General features: G+C 40.6%; 3 protein-coding genes across 11 annotated transcripts; 2 read left to right on the top strand and 1 right to left on the bottom strand.

Annotated features, from left to right (window-relative positions):
- Window positions 1-213: 213 nt before the first annotated feature.
- LOC6586090 (RNA-binding protein NOB1) lies at window positions 214-1,959 on the top strand. Its single transcript, XM_002011677.4, has 2 exons — window positions 214-366; window positions 431-1,959. The coding sequence occupies exons 1-2, from the start codon at window positions 292-294 to the stop codon at window positions 1,841-1,843; spliced, it is 1,488 nt and encodes a 495-aa protein (XP_002011713.2). The 5' UTR covers window positions 214-291; the 3' UTR covers window positions 1,844-1,959.
- Window positions 1,936-3,159, bottom strand: LOC6586089 (NAD(P)H-hydrate epimerase). 6 transcript variants are annotated; one of them, XM_032733090.2, is made up of 3 exons: window positions 3,076-3,159; window positions 2,317-2,954; window positions 1,936-2,245 (listed from the first exon to the last, which is right to left on the bottom strand). In XM_032733090.2, exons 2-3 carry the CDS (start codon window positions 2,781-2,783, stop codon window positions 2,023-2,025), a joined length of 690 nt encoding a protein of 229 aa, XP_032588981.1. In that variant the 5' UTR covers window positions 2,784-2,954; window positions 3,076-3,159; the 3' UTR covers window positions 1,936-2,022. The 6 variants fall into 6 exon arrangements, with proteins under 6 accessions (XP_032588981.1, XP_015016111.1, XP_015016108.1 ...); XM_015160625.3 differs by having other exon boundaries at window positions 2,317-2,835; window positions 3,076-3,155; XM_015160622.3 differs by having other exon boundaries at window positions 2,317-2,820; window positions 3,076-3,150.
- Window positions 3,160-3,300: 141 nt separating this feature from the next.
- LOC6586087 (septin-2) lies at window positions 3,301-15,818 on the top strand. 4 transcript variants are annotated; one of them, XM_044008217.1, is made up of 5 exons: window positions 3,301-3,404; window positions 4,084-4,348; window positions 13,824-14,283; window positions 14,346-14,748; window positions 14,806-15,818. In XM_044008217.1, the coding sequence occupies exons 2-5, from the start codon at window positions 4,165-4,167 to the stop codon at window positions 15,064-15,066; spliced, it is 1,308 nt and encodes a 435-aa protein (XP_043864152.1). In that variant the 5' UTR covers window positions 3,301-3,404; window positions 4,084-4,164; the 3' UTR covers window positions 15,067-15,818. The 4 variants fall into 4 exon arrangements, with proteins under 4 accessions (XP_043864152.1, XP_043864156.1, XP_043864160.1 ...); XM_044008221.1 differs by having other exon boundaries at window positions 3,368-3,404; window positions 4,081-4,348; XM_044008225.1 differs by lacking the exon at window positions 3,301-3,404 and having other exon boundaries at window positions 4,068-4,348.
- The last annotated feature ends 576 nt before the right edge of the window (window positions 15,819-16,394 follow it).

The raw sequence follows: 16,394 nt of genomic DNA, 5'->3' as shown, positions 1-16,394 counted from the left end.
GTGATGTCACTGTTTGTTTGGAGTGAATAATTATTATTTATTCATGAAAAGCTAATATAAATACGGATACCAATCCTATATATACATCTTAATTAGATATATTAATAGTTTTGACCTAAAAAATGAACCGTTTGATCAACGGAATTATATTTGTGACGTAGTTTTCCAAATCATAACAGTAAGTGTTCTATTTACGAGTAACCTTTTAATATGTCGTATGCATGGGAATAACACGTGCAATTGTTATTCCTCCCAGTGTTGGCTGAACGAGCTATTTATGAACGACAAAAAATGAGTGAAACTAGAACTAAAATCAAATATCTCGTAGCGGATACGACAGCATTTATCAATGCAGTGCCACTGAATGTAAGTGCTACATTTGACTATGTTAGTAATTATTATATGTGTTTTTTGTTGTTGTGTTATTAAGGAATACGCCGAAAATGTGCTCACCGTGCCAGAGGTGGTGGCCGAGGTGCGCAATAAGCGACAGATACGCCGCCTATGCGTGCTGCCGTTTGATCTGCAGGTGCGAGAGCCACGCCCGGAAAGCGTCAAGCACTGCGTCGAATTCGCTAAGAAAACCGGCGACTATGCCAGCTTGTCTGGCATCGATTTAAAGGTGATTTCGCTCACATACGAGCTGGAGGCGGATACGCTGGGCACCGATCATCTGCGCACCGAGCCAGTCGTCTCACAGGTGATTGCCTCCAAGGACAAACCTGAAGAGATGCAGGACGGCAACAACAAACGGCTGGTGGGCTGGTATATGCCCGAGGGAAACGAAGATGACGAGGAGGAGGAGGAGGAGGAGGAAGACGACGACGGAGAAGAGGGGGAAGATGACAATGAAGGTGGCAACGAGGATGACAAAGGGCAACAGTTGGATAAAAGCAGCGATAAAGTGGATCACATTAAGGAAGCTATCGAAGCGCAGCTGCAAGGCAAACAGATAACGAGTCCACAGAGCAACACAGCAGCAAATGAAGACAATGAGGATGGGCAGGAGGAGGAGGATGATGGGGACGATTTAACGCAGGAGGAGCTAGACAAGCTGTTCGAAAAGCTGAAATGCGCTCCATCGGCGGACGAGGAGAAGGCAACCTGTGATCTTCTGGTGGCAGAGCCGCAACACGAAGACGAAGAAGAAGACCAGCCTGGCAGCAATAACAATGCCTCCAACATCGGCAACGACGATGATGACGTTGGCGACGACGGCTGGATCACGCACTCGAACATTAAGAAGGCGAAAAAGGCGCTCGAGGGCAAGGTGGAAACGGACATTGTGCCGCCGGTGGCGTGCATGACCACAGATTATGCGCTGCAGAATGTGCTGAAGCAGCTCAACCTGCAGCTGGCTGCACTCAATGGGCGCATCATCAAGCAGCTGCGCACCTACATACTGCGCTGCTACGCCTGCTACAAGACGACCAGCATCATGACCAAGGTCTTCTGCCCGAACTGTGGCAACAAGACGCTGAAGCGCGTCGCCATCAGCCTGGACGAGAATGGCAAGCAGGTGATCCACATCAATACGCGACGCCCGCTGACCGCCAAGTACAAGAACCAGAGTCTGCCACGTTTCCAAGGCGGCAAGCATTCGCGCAATCCCATTCTCTTTGAGGATCAGCCCATGCCGCGCCAGATGCCATCGCGCGTGGCGAAAACCAAGACGAATGCCCTGGATGATGATTACATTGCGGGCTTCTCGCCCTTTGTCATGCGCGATGTGGACTCCAAGTCGGCCATGCTGCGCTCCAAGGGCAACCTGAAGGAGTGGGCGCGCAACAACAACTTCGAGGAGGATCGTCGACGCAAGAACTACAATCGCCTGTACAAATAGAGGTCGAGATCTTATCCTTTTAAGTACATACATATATGTATATATGTTCTCATGCGTATGTAAATTAATATTAATCAAATATAAACATTAAATAAATCCAACATTCTCAGACTTTAGTTCCAGATTTGACCAGTTACAAAACAGTTAGCAATCTATGATTCGGGTATTCCCGTAATTGTTCACAGCTCCAGGCACATCTCATTGCCCGGATATGTGGGCAGATTCAGCTCGTACTTGCGCTGCAGGGCGGGCGGCACGAAGCGTCCGCCCAGGAAGTGATGCTTGCCCTTGAAGTGCTTGGCGCAGAGCTTGGGCGCCGTCAATGAGATGAGCAGCGTCGGCTCCATGTCGCACTCGTTTAGCTTGCCCGCCTCCACATCCCAGCCGCTGGGTATGTCCACGCTGTGCTAGGCAAAAATATGGGAAAAGAGAGATTAGGCAGGACTTAGCTAAGTTTTAGTTGGTTTAAAGACCTGGCGATGGGCAGCTTCGTCTGCTGCAGCAGCTCCACGACTGGCACAAAGTCGGCGCGCACGGGTGGCTTAAAGCTGAAGCCAAACAGGGCATCCACAATCAAGTCGTAGCACTCAGCCGCTAGCGCTACGCTAGGACATTCAGAAATTGACTCAATCTCCATGCGCTTGCATTGATGGGCGAGATTCTCGTACAGCGGCTTGGGCGTTGGCTTCGGGTAGTAGAGGACGGGCAAGTAGCCCATCAATGCCAGGTGGCGGGCGCACACCAGTCCGTCGCCACCGTTGTTGCCCGGGCCACAGCAGACGAGCACACGTCCGAAGCGGTCCGCCGGAAAGCATTTGGCTATGGCATGCGCACAGCTGAGGCCCGCCAGCTCCATTAGCTGATCCACACTGAACTTGTACTCATTAAAGAGTTCCAGGTCCACATTGATGGCCTCGCTTTGATTCAGGTATTTCAGCATGTTGTTGTCTATGTTATTGCTGACTTTGTTCCGGCTTCTGCAATGACAAAGTCTGTTTTGTTGTGTTTGTTGTATTTGTTTTGTTATCTCTTTGGATTTGGCGATGAATGCCGAATTGGCATGAAACCGGCTTTGCGTTGCTGCAATTGACAAGCGACTTAGCTTTACAAACTGCAATTGTAATCGAGAAAAACTCATATTGGAGAAGCTCAATTGAATTATGAGCAACTATGTCATGAAATAAAACGTATATTTCTTATATTTAAGCAATTCAAAATTGCTGACAACGTACTTGATATCTCGATATCACTTACGATGAATTTTTTGCTGCTCTGTTATAATCGTCAACTCTCCAAGATAAACAAAGTAACAGCTGTGCGTAATCGATTAAAAATTATGCGATTATTTATACGATACTATTGCTGCAATTGTGATTGCACAGGTTAGGTTAACAGAAATGTTAAAACCACTGTTAAACAACAGTGCCACAATGAGTTTGGCAACAGCAGTGTGCCCGGCTGCGCCTGGGGGATATAAGCACGACACATTTTCGGTTCGTCAATAGTCGGTTACACTAGCCGCGGGTCGGTTGTGTTATATTTTTGCTGTTCAAGTGGAAAGGTATTTGAAAGCCAAGTGCAACGGATATACATAGTTAAATAATTTTTTTGTTGGTTTTAAATTGTTAAACAACAAATGTGCGAATGATTTGATTTTAATTTCGTTTTTGTTCAAGTGCTGGTGTTTGTGTGTGTGCTGCATAGTGCAGGCTGCGCTCATTTATTATTGAATTCGTGTAGGTCAAGGTGATGCGGCGCAGAGAGGATAGCAAACAAGAACAGCTGCCCAAAGCACCGTTAGTTTGCTATTGTTTCTGTAATTGTTGTTGTTGCTGTTGCTCTGCCATTGAAGGCAATTCGCTTTCAATTACACATTTAACGGTGTCAGCAGGACGTAAATATAGGGCAGCTGTATGTACGTGTGCGCTGGTGTGTTAGTGTGTGTGAAACCCTAAAAGTAAATACATATGCATGTTTTCTTGCTCGCTCTTGCAACTCTTAAGCCCATCTATTGCAAATTTTAGCAGTCGGAGCTATTAACACACACGCATACACACACCTACAGATTTATGCACATACGTTTATCTCGCTGATAAGCACCAAAAATCAACAATAAACATTTAGCTATTTAAGCAGATTGTAAAGCATCGGTGTTTTTGCGCAAAATTCATTGCCAATAAAAAATAATACAAGTATAATAATAATAATAATAGTTATAAATACAATACACAAACAAGCAGCAAACGGCAGACAAAACGGCATTTCTACAGCAGCGTCGCCTTTTTAGCAGCGGCGGCGTTTTGGGCAGCGGCAGCTCAGCCATGAAGCAACAACAGCCGCCGCCGCTGCCGCAGTCGCAGCCGCCGTCGCTGTCAGGAGGAGGAGGAGCAGCAGCAGCGGCAGGAGTAGGAGCAGGAGCAGCAGCGGCAGCCGAGGTCAACGCCGTGGCAAATGCGATCAGCCTTGCAGAGACAGCAAAGAGTCGCCCGCCTCTCTATCCGAAACGTAAGTAGAAATGCATGCGAGGGCTGTTTGACAAATAGCAATTTGTCATATACATACATATATCCTATGAAATGACTGCTTGATTGACTCACACACTGACTGATCAAAGCTGCTTTGCTACAGTTGTCACAGCAATTACCGGCTATGACGGCAGTCATTACCCTAAAAGTTTCACCAAGTAAAGAAAAACATTACCAAAGAACTTTTAGAATGGATTTAATTAGCTGGATTTATCTATAATTAGTAATATGAGTCGCCTACAGTAGTACCTATTGCCAGTTAAACAAAGCCAGATTCCAAAATCAGCTTTGATTTTGTGATTCACTCAAAACAGTGAATGTGAATCAGCGAATCATTTCGTTCTAGGCTCAAGTCTCGGACTCTATGGTAGAACCCGAGTGCTTCTTAGTTAAAATCAAAGTATTTTAAACACTGAATATACAGTAATACCTCATACTATTTTCTTTGGATTATTACGATCAATTATTATGCCATATAAAATGGTATTATAATATTATGATTGATGCATATATATCAAAAATAATTTATGCAATTTGTAATTCATAAAATTTTTATAATTTTTTTTTTTTTATATTTTTGTTTGACCATGTTCAATTAGCGAGTGCCTACTCTATATAAAACTTATTCAAATTCTACGATTCTCAAAAAATTGATTTAGAGTACTAATATATACACTTCATGTGTGCATTTAGTTATTAATTATTCCTTATTTACATAATTGTTAGTCTTGATCCTCTACATGCTCCACTGTTTCTCTCAGTGCATTCAAATAATTGAACCGTGTGGTCATATAGCTCGCACATTACACAGTTTTAATGGCACTTCATCTCTGCCTTTGCTTCCCCTTTGCAGTCTCTAATTGTTTCCCTTCCCTTTAGTTGGCTATTTTCTTTCCTCTCCGTCTCCGTCTCTTCCTCTTTCTGCTGGTTCTCATTGAACACAGTGCGTCCATAAAAGCTCGCAAATTACATAGTCCAAATAGTTGTTCGTTCATCTGCGTTTTTGTTGTTGTCCCCTTCGTTCCTTTCTTTTCTTTGATTTTCTTTTTCTTTATTTTTATTTTTTATTTTTTTCAGTTTTGGCACAACAACATTTTGCGGTCGCAGCCGCTTTCGCTCCAGCCCCGACTGCGCTGCAACTGCGACTGAGGCTGTGGTCGCTGCCTTAACTAGCCGCTGATCGTGGCTGCGGTTGCTGCTCCCGCTGCCCATTTTTGGTGGGCGTGTCTATTTCCAGTTTGCCGACAAACCTCCAACTGCAGTTGCGGCCCATGGCAATGCCAATGGCAATGTCAGAAGCAGCGGCAACAGCAGCAGCAGAGGCAGAGGCAGAGGCAGAGGCTTAGGCATAGGCAGAGGCAACGTGACCGCAGCTAACAGTAGTTGACATGTTGTTAGCGTTCGCTTCACTCGTGCTGACATTTTGTCGTCTTCTTCTTCTTTCTCCTTGTGCTTCTTGTTTTTGGGGTCGCCTTAAAGGGGCGTCCGTCGGGTAGGGCCATTTGATATGCCGTTGTAAGTAAATACAAAAAATAAAAAATACCAATAATCACAGTTAATATAAGAAGTCGAAGTTTAAATACTCTTTATAATTCACTATTTATAATGAGAAATTAGAATTGTATATCTAAATAAATAAATATATATTATATATTATATATGTACATATAATATATAATATAAATAACGGTTAAATTTGTAATGCTTACATATTTGTATGCCCATATGTATTTTGAGCCAACTTTCAATACGATCCCAGTGGTATGCAGGGTATATGCATAGCTCTGTGGGTATCTCAGCCTGATACGTGATAAGATAAACAACATTTTTAGCCAGAATACTTTCAATTTTTCTATATTGGAATTTCTATATAGGTATATTACCCGGTATTTTGTAAACTTTAGTCACGCGCTGACGTCATGGTTTATTGCTTTCTTTATTCTCATTTGGAATTCGTGACAAAACTAAACATTAGAGAAACATGGCAAATTATTAGTGTTATTTTTTATTGCATTTGTTTTTTAGATTTATTTTTTGCTGTTTTAGTATAGCTCTTTCATATTGTTCTCCTCTTCTCTGTCCTATTAATATTTCTAACTGCAATTGCTAGCTCGCCACCTCTTCGCTCTCCACTCTTTGAGAAGTCATTATAAATACTTAATTGCTCTTGTTGTTGTTGTTGTTGCTGTGTCAGTTGGCAAATGATTATATATGTATGTTAGTCATTGTCGTTTGCATTGCATTGTCTAAGCGAGGGGCGTTGCTGCCCGCCTGCATTAGTTAAAGGGGCTGGACGGGGGCGTAACTGGGCAACATTAATAGAGGGAATCAAAATATTGCCGCAACTGGAGCGTAAATCAGCGCAAAGCTTTGTCAACTGCTTTTCGACACAAATGACAATTGCCAGATGATAAAACAGAATATATGTATATGTATTTATTATACAGATAATATATGTACTTTTACTGTTCATATGTATAGCAATATGGTTGATATCACTAAATACCAATAGATACTTAGTTTGATTTGATATGGGAAATGCTATGTTCACACCAAGTCAATTGTAATACTTTGGTTTTATTCTCTACTTTCTAGGGTTTCTTAAACAGGTTGTCTTAATTTTTTTCTTAGCTTACTCTTTTATCTAATGTTAAAAAACAACAAATTTTTAAAGTAAATCTTTATTAGCTCGGACATTATTTAATGAATGACACTTCTTCCACAATATATGAACAATTTCATATTTTATTCTTATGGGGCTCGCATTTATTTCATTTAATTTAATTAATCTCTGGTACATATTAGAGTTAAATATATCTATATATAAATAAATAAGCAACTCGGGTTCTTGTATAACCTGAACCCATTGAATAGAGAGCCTGGAATTACTAGAAAATGCCGAGTATAATAGAAAGCGTCCAAAAAGATGCCACGTTCTAAACCTGCCAATAGATAGCAGATAGTTAATAAAAGTATGTGGATGGATTACTCAAAGAAGCTCAAACCATCCGCTTGTTTATGATTAATGTAAGTCAACTCCAGCCAGAGACTTGAAATCTTTAATATATATCCCTGATATATGATATTCGCAGTAAAAGTTTATCATATGCTTCATCGATAACGTATCCAACTTGCTCATTATCGATCATCATTGATAATTTGATTTATTCTTTAAGCGTAGCTTGAATATCACAAGAGATGAGAATTTTAAACTTGATTCCTATGATATTGTGTTCATATCTGATATTAGATATCTCAGGATACAAATATATAGATATTAGTATTATATAAGTAAAATGTTTACTTGTTTTTACTGTAAAAACAATTACTAATGTTAGCTTCTTCCACATTTGACAGCCTTGGCAATTTATCGACAGACTTAAGTTGTTGACTATAAATGTATATTATATGTAATATATAATGATACAACCTATCATTGAATCACGCATTGGAAGTGAAACCATACGATGTGCTAATAGCTGTCTGTTTTATCAGAACATATGAAAAAACACAAACAGTTAAAGCTAAATAGACAGACATACAAATATATAAATATACACAGATATATATAGTTATATATATTTGTGCAAAGGATTTATAACACTCCGAGGAAACACAATAGAAACGAATGGAATGGAATTCGTTGCAGTGGAATGGAATATGGAATGGCATTCAGTTGGGATGCAAAGAAATCTTTAGCGAGAAAATGCAAATCAAGAATTTCACATGAGATTCTCAACGGATGTAGGAGCAATCGCAGGAATTGGACTCGGAATGGCACAGTTGGAGGTTTTGCAATGGGCTAGAAGAAAGGCGAGCAAGGTGCCAGGGTGAGGTGAGCATTGGGCAGGAGGCATGAGGCTCGAGGCACGAGGCGGGGGCACGGACCGGGTCTATTCAGTGGGCAAAGCTGTGAAGCCACTTGAAACGTGCATCAATTGTTTGGAAAGACGAACGATACGAAATTCTTAACGTGCTGCAGCTCTATTTATGGAACATTGGGAGCACATCGAGTGGCCCTTTGGTGGTGCGATCTGCGGTGGTTGCTGCTGCTGCTGCTGCTGCTGCCGCTGCTGCTGCTTTTGCCTTTTGTTTGTTTACTTCAAAAGCTGCAACACGAAACCGAGCCATCGATGCCGTTGCACTATGCTGCCTGGCTAACGGCGGTGTGCGGGGGTGTTGCTGCAATTGCACTCGTGCGTTCAACGAGAGCCACTCGATCCACAGTTGCTGTGCTGCAAGGCAACACACACACACACGCACACCTACACACACAAGGCCTACAACCAGCTCGAATTGAACTTAATTGCATGAAATTGAGACACGAGACTCGATACATGAGTCGCAGATGCCAGCGGCAAGCGAGAATCATCGCTGAGATTCATTCAAGACTCATGCGTCGTCTTCAATTTGGAGCTGTGCGCACTAAGTGCGCCGTCAAATGAGCTGTCATAATGATGATATCGTCGCTAAAAGCGGAGAGCTTTCAGTACTAGAGATGGGATTTATTTTCATGTAGAGTTACAGGAAATCAAATGAAACTGTTGAACTCATAGACCTTAATCATATTTAAGATTGCGAATCTCCCTAGTGATTTTACGACCATCTAAGCATATATGTATGTATCTCTTTATTATAGTAGTGCAAATGAGCACCGTATATATAAAAATACACTACTTCTTAGGTATATTTTATTTTATTAAGTCTGTGAAGCTTACGTAGAAAACATTTCCGTGGTATGATCTCTCTAACCATATATGCAGGCGTATATAGTGTATAAAGCATTGTATATTAATACATGTTCTTATCTCTTGTGTATATTACATGCATCAGTATTTTTAATAACAGCTTATTATCCGAATATAGTTGAATGGTTTGAAAATCATCTGAGAATCTTAAATAGACTATAAATTCACATTAATTCTAATATATATCACATATATTCTAATATATATTATATAAATTTACTAAATTCATAGGAATAATATCCGTCTTTAGTACTCATTTTAGTCATCGTTTATTTTAAAGTAAAACTAAAAAACCATTTTCTAGTAAGATTTAAGAATAACTAAAGAGATATACTGTGCTGACATCTTGTATAGAAAAAACGATGTACATATATCTCAGTTTTAGCTTTAAAATCCATGTTAGATCTAAACTGCTTTTGGCTTCCGTTTATCTATTGATACTTCAGCTCGGGTACTACTAATGATGTTCGGCTGCATTGCGAATGTATCAAAAACTGACTTGAAATAAAAAAGATATAAGAATGAAACAGACATATATATTTATATATTCATATATGTTCATTCATTCATAGATTAGCCAGTTCTCTCACTGTATATTCCCACCTCAGTTCAGTTATTAGTTAGAGCGCATCATTCGTGACACGCTGCCATCTCTAGACCATGGCCAACATATTCGCATGTAGAATGCTGTGAAGTTATGCTGAGCCCCATTTGGGGGCCACAATGCTCAAGTGGTTGACACCCATGAACTCCAGCAAATGTGTCTAACAGCAAATGTAGCGCTGCCATTAACGAATGTGAATGTGCAGCTGCCCCTTCTCCTCCCTCTCCCTTACCCCTTCTGTTCCTTCTTGTGGCCCCTTGAGCTGAAGTTGTTCTTCTGCTGCTGCTGCTGCTGCTGCTGCTGCAAGTTCTATCGATGACAAAGTCTAGCCAATGAACTGTGAATGCATTAAAAGACGATGGGCGGGGGGCGTGGGGCAGAAGAAGCAGAAGACGACATTCATATGAACTCTCAAGGCATTACGAACGACCACATAAACATGTCGAACGTGGACGAACTGGCTAACAAGAAAGGGGGGAGTGGAAGCGTGGGGGCGCTTGGAGGGGCGAAGGTGGGAGCGGGGGCGTGAGCAGGGATTGAGGTGGTAGGGGCATAGTTAGCGGCGAAACGCCCGCATAAAGCAAAGGCGCCTTGGATAAAGATCTGATTCAGTGTGAGTTGATTTTCGAATTAGGACCGAGATTCGAGATGGCACTTGTTGAATGCCAGATTGATCAACGGAATGAATGAGTGATTGACTGATTGAATGAATGAATGTGCATTCGGCAGAGTTGAAACCAGTTTGCAAAGCAGCGCTGACATTTGTAGACACTCACACGCACACACACACGCACACATGCACATACATTGTATAAAACGCATTTATCTGACAGATGCCGAAACAAAAGAGGCAAGAAGAGAACAGAAACCGAAACAGAAACAGAAACAGATACAGATAGAGATACGGATATACGGCTTAAGTTAAGTTATCTGTGCCTCTTGCCCAAGTCTTTATAAGTCGTTAGTAAACAGCGCTCGTTTCGCGCCGTTTTCCTCTTCCTCCTCCTCATCTTCTTCGTCGTCTTCGTCTTCGTCTTTATGTTTATTTGATGTTTGTTTATTTTCGCGCAAATATCGCAACAATTGAGCAAATTCCAAGATGAGCAACGACTCGACGAATACGCTTCCTGGAATGCGTCACGACGGCATCTCTGCCAAGCAAATTCGCGTAACTGTTTGAATCAGCTAACTCATCGACTTGGTTAGATCAGAGTAACATAGGGTCAGGCGAAAGTATATATCTATCTGCTTATTGAATGATATATGCAAGAAATTAATTGGTATTTATTTGTTAGCATCGAATCACAGTGCTCACTCGCGTTGGTGGAAACTCGCATTTATATTACTCATGAGCTGTACTTCCTATAACAAAAATTATGTTTATATTTGTTTACCTTTTTACATGAAATAAAATTAAAAATAATTTTGCTTTAATGTGTTAAATATTTAAATTAATAAAATATCCAAGAAAAGTATGGCAAATGTATAACTAATAAAAGCAAGAAAAACGAATTTGAAATACATGTATTAATTTTTTTCTTAAATGTATTAAAAAAAAAAAAGTTATTTGAAAAAATGTTAGAAAATTATATTGAAAGAGGTTATACAAAATATAATTTAAAAAAATATAAATAAATAAATAAAAAATATTTTAATATATATAAAAAAAAAAATTGTTTCAAATCTATATTTACGACTAATTATATTGTATTAGAAATATATTGCAAGAATTATTTTAAAATTATATTAAAAAGAAATTAGCCTGCAAATATGTTTAAAAACAAATATTTTTAAAATTTATTCCTTATTTATTAATTTTACAGCATGATTGACAAATTTATATTTTTAAAATATTTTGAGCCCTATAATAAAACAAAAACTTAATGTTGGAAAATATAAATAAGATTATAAAATATATGAAAAAATTATTAAATATTTCATAACTAACTTATCGAGACGCAAGGCTTAAATCTAGCGCCAATTGAAATGGCCTAGAAAACTATCGATAACACAAAGGTGGAGCAGTTGAGTTAGGAGTAATCATTTAACATATGCCATATAATTTGCAATAGAAATAATGGTATTACAATATAAATGGCATAAAAATGGCAGCTTAAAGCTTATTGAACCGCCCAACCGATTCCTTATTGACAAATTGAATCAAAAGTGTTGCATAAGAAGCTCTTAAAGCATTGAGCGTCATTCGCATTTGTAAACAAGGGCGCAGAGCTTTGTTGTAAACACGATTTCCTTTGGCTAATTGCCAACTGGGCGACTACGTGGGGGTTCCTGCTTCATCTTGCGTTTACTTCTCTTGCATATTGACATCCGGTTTCTGTTTCACTTGCATTTGTTTTTATTGCTATTGTTGTTGTTGTCTATCGATAAGTGAGCGCACTGAGCACTGTTTAAGGGTTGATCGACCGCCTGCGGGAGTGAGGGTGGGCCACGTTGTTGAGAGTTGCCCAATTTGCCTACTTGACGTGTCCAAACTCGATTAAGCATCGGGAAATAAGGATGACAAAGTGCAGTGGCCACCCTTAGCTGAATCGTTCATTGGGGGTGAGCTGGTTGCAAAGAGTTGCCACATTGCTTAGAGTAAAGCAAGCATAATGTTGTATGTATTTAGATGTATTATGCATTTCATAAGTTTCTATAAGCTATCGATATTTTATCGATTCATATTCTATACGTAAAACACTAAAAATGACTTGGCCATAATTTAGTCTTGATCAATTATCGAATGTCTACCATAATTATAAATGTGAGCAATCGATTTTTATCGTAACAATCGATAGTCATCGATAGCTGCAAAAACTGTCTAATTCTTAGCCTATACTTGCACACATTTATTTGCTAGCTATCGATAATTATTATATATAAATATTTGTAAATTCGATAACTCTCGATAGCCACCAGTCCAAATGCATATGCCTAGCTGTCTATTTATCGATAATTCCTGATTTGTATTCTGATGTCTGTATGCATATGCATAACGGAAATCGATAACTGCTAGATCGATAACAGCCAATATCGAGTTGTATATCTGTAAACAGAGCAATGGGCATTGTTTACATCGTCTGGTAACGCCGAGAGGATTGCAACCCCCAAATCGAAACTAGTTGCAACTACCAAGTGGCATAGATTCGCATGGACACGGGACGCCCACCCATCCACCCTAGCAGCACGCATTGGGCGCAGACGCAAGGAGAGCCACGCACACAGAGAGTGAGAGAGCGAGAGAGAGCCGGTCAGCGTACCGTTAGCCAGGAAAGGCCAGCGAGAGAGAGCCAGAGAGAGAGAGAGAGAGAGAGAGAGCGTATTAAAGTGGGCTCATTAAAGTTTCATGGGCTGTTCTTTTCGCGTGCTTTTTGTTGCTGTCCTGGCTTGAGAAGTTTTTGTTATTCTTGTTTTTGGGGCATGTTTTGCTTGGGCCAGTGCGCCGCTCTGTTCAGCTCCGTGCCTTGAGTCGTGCTGAAGCTGTTCCAGCCACGGGAGAAAGCAATAATAATACAACCAGGAATAATAAAAGAACAGAATAAATAACAAAAACCAAATACAACAACAATAAAGTGTTCAAAAACTCGGGGATTTTTATATTTTTGTTTTTTTCAATAAACAAAACGAAAGTAAACCTAAGCATAAAATTAAACTCTTCAGTGCCAAGAAAAAGGCAAGGCCCATTAGATACTGAAATAGGCGGCGCATTTGGATATATACATACACGAACCAGGCAACGAACCACAAATCAACACACACAGCGCCATGTGTAAGTAAATTACGCACACACACACACACATTGATGTGTGGGCAGGTGGTAAAAAAGGAGTGGGAGGGCGGGCAATGGGGGGGGGAGCGAATGCATTGCATATTGTGAAGTAGCTTGTGTGTTGGCACTTGAGCTAAGCGGGCGAGCAATTTCATTTGTTTCGCACTAATGAGCAAATGGAGCTGGCACTCAGCTCGCTCGCGGGCTGCACGTGCCCCACTGGCGTGCCGGAGTCGTCCTGGCAAGGATTAAGCACTTCATTTCCCACTCATATTTATCTGCACGTAATGAACATACACAATTCATAAGAACCACCCACTCTTCTTCATCGCAGCAAAGACACCGTCATTTGATAAGGATCGGGACTACATTGGCTTTGCCACGCTGCCGGAGCAAGTGCACCGGAAATCGGTGAAGCGCGGCTTCGAGTTCACGCTGATGGTTGTGGGTGAATCGGGCCTGGGCAAGTCCACGCTCATCAACAGCCTCTTTCTGGGCGATCTGTACAAGAATCGCACGGTGCCCAATGTGGAGGAGCGCATCGAGAAGACGACACGGATCGAGAAGAAGACCATGGACATCGAGGAGCGGGGCGTGCGCCTGCGCCTCACCGTGGTGGATACGCCCGGCTTCGGGGATGCGATCAACTGCGAGGATAGCTGGCGCGTCTGCACTCAGTACATTGACGAACAGTTCCGGCAGTATTTCACCGACGAGAGCGGCCTGAATCGACGCAACATACAGGACAATCGTGTGCATTGCTGCTTGTACTTTGTGCCGCCCTGGGGGCACAGGTGAGTGCAGGCGAACCACGCAAATCCAAATACCAATTAATTCTTTTATATTTCGGATTCAGCCTGCGGCAGATGGATTTGGATTTGATCAGGCGACTGCATCGAAAGGTAAACATTGTCTTGGTCATTGGCAAGGCGGATTGCCTGAACAAGACGGAGGTGCGCAACCTGAAGGAGCGCATCCTGCAGGATCTCGAGGACAATCACATACAGCTGTATCAGTTTCCCGAGTGCGATTCCGACGAGGACGACGACTTCAAGCAGCAGGACCGTGAGCTCAAGGCATCCATACCGTTTGCCGTTGTCGGCAGCAACACCATCTTGGAGGTGGCTGGCAAGAAGGTGCGCGGCCGCCAGTATCCGTGGGGCGTGGTCAATGTGGAGGATGCGGAGCATAGCGACTTTATAAAGCTGCGCACCTTCCTCATATCGACGCATATGCAGGACCTCAAGGACACCACACAGGTGAGTCGATCAGTTATGCAAACTCCAAGCGCCAATTCATGCTGCTTGCCTTCACAGGATGTGCACTACGAGAACTTTCGGGCGCAGTGCATCTCACAGATATCGCAGCATGCGCTGCGTGAGCGCGGCAAATTGAAGCGTGACTCGATCAGCTCAACGAACGGGTTCGATGCGGCCATCTCGGAAACGGATCGCCTGCTGCTGCAGAAGGACGAGGAGATCCGACGCATGCAGGACATGCTCACGCAAATGCAGGAAAAGCTCAAGCAGACGCATCTCATGGAGATGAAGAAGAACGACAGCGTCATCGATGTCTAAACTTCGCGTGTTCAATTTTGCATCTTTCATATATGTATACATATACATATGTATATATAATACTTATATAGACTTTCCCTCTATACAAAAGCATATACATACCCACACACACACACACACACATACATTTGCACACATACGTGGGCAGCCAACCACCAAAAATTTACGTTTTTAAGTTAGCAGCAGAGTTTCCAGTTAACCAAATTTCGTTAAGACAACTTCAAACCAATTCCAAAATGAAAACAAAACAAATTAAAATTTGTTCCTCTTCTTAAACAAAAAATCGCTTACCATTTACAGCTGCGTCTCGCCCAGCTCAGCTCATTGACCAAACTCTTTTTGCATTTCTCTAGAAATTAGCACAAACTAAGAACGAATAAGAAATGAAAAGCAAACGCTTCGCTGATTTTCTTCTGCAAAAAAAAAAAAAAAACCAAACAAACAACGTTTCAATTGTTGATCGTAGAATTAACTCAATTTGACTCGATAAAATAATGCATACAAATTACAATTACCAAGTGAATTTTTTAAACGAAGAGACTAAACCTAAAACGTAGCTACGTTCATACCACAAGCAATTCCACAAAGAGAAAACAAAAACTAAAATGAATATTAACAACTTAAAATAGAGATCGCAGTGCACGTATTATACCAAAGTAAAATGAGTTTGAGAAACTACACGAACTAACAGAACAAACCGGAACAAGAGGCAAACAAATAGATACATAGACACATATATATATAAAGATAAATATATGTATGGGATTTTTTTTTATTACTCTTTTTTCTCTTGGTCAGTGTTAACCTGAAAAAAAAACAAATATTAAAAAAAAAAAAAAAACAAACTCCTAATTTGTTAAAACGAATTGTTAATGAATTTATTTTAAATGATTAATTAAGCAACATACAAACATCATAATTAATGAAAATTATAGTGGAAAAATTATATACACATAATTATAATTATAATACTAATAATAATAAAAGAAAACACAAGAACTATTTAAAAATAAACATAATTATTAAAATTCAATTTTCAATTTTATTTTTCAATTGATTATGAATTTGTATTTCCATATACATATATCTCTTTCTACATTGCTATGCTTTATGATTCTGGTAAATATGCATAGATTAAGTGAGAGCTGGATTTATATAGTTAACTATCATGACTAAATGAAAAGCAACCATCACAATACTTTTAGAGCAGACCTCTTCTAGGGAATGTTTCCATTATATGCACAAGCCTTAATCTATAGGTATATATGACGCAACAATCATTTAGGATTCCTCCTTCTGACAATATTTCGAATCGTCCATATATCCTA

This window comes from Drosophila mojavensis, unplaced genomic scaffold, assembly GCF_018153725.1.
Source record: "Drosophila mojavensis isolate 15081-1352.22 unplaced genomic scaffold, ASM1815372v1 contig_136, whole genome shotgun sequence".
Classification (NCBI taxonomy): Eukaryota; Metazoa; Arthropoda; class Insecta; order Diptera; family Drosophilidae; genus Drosophila; species Drosophila mojavensis.
The sequence above is the reverse complement of the archived record's forward strand: the minus strand, read 5'-3'. Positions and strand labels throughout refer to the sequence as shown.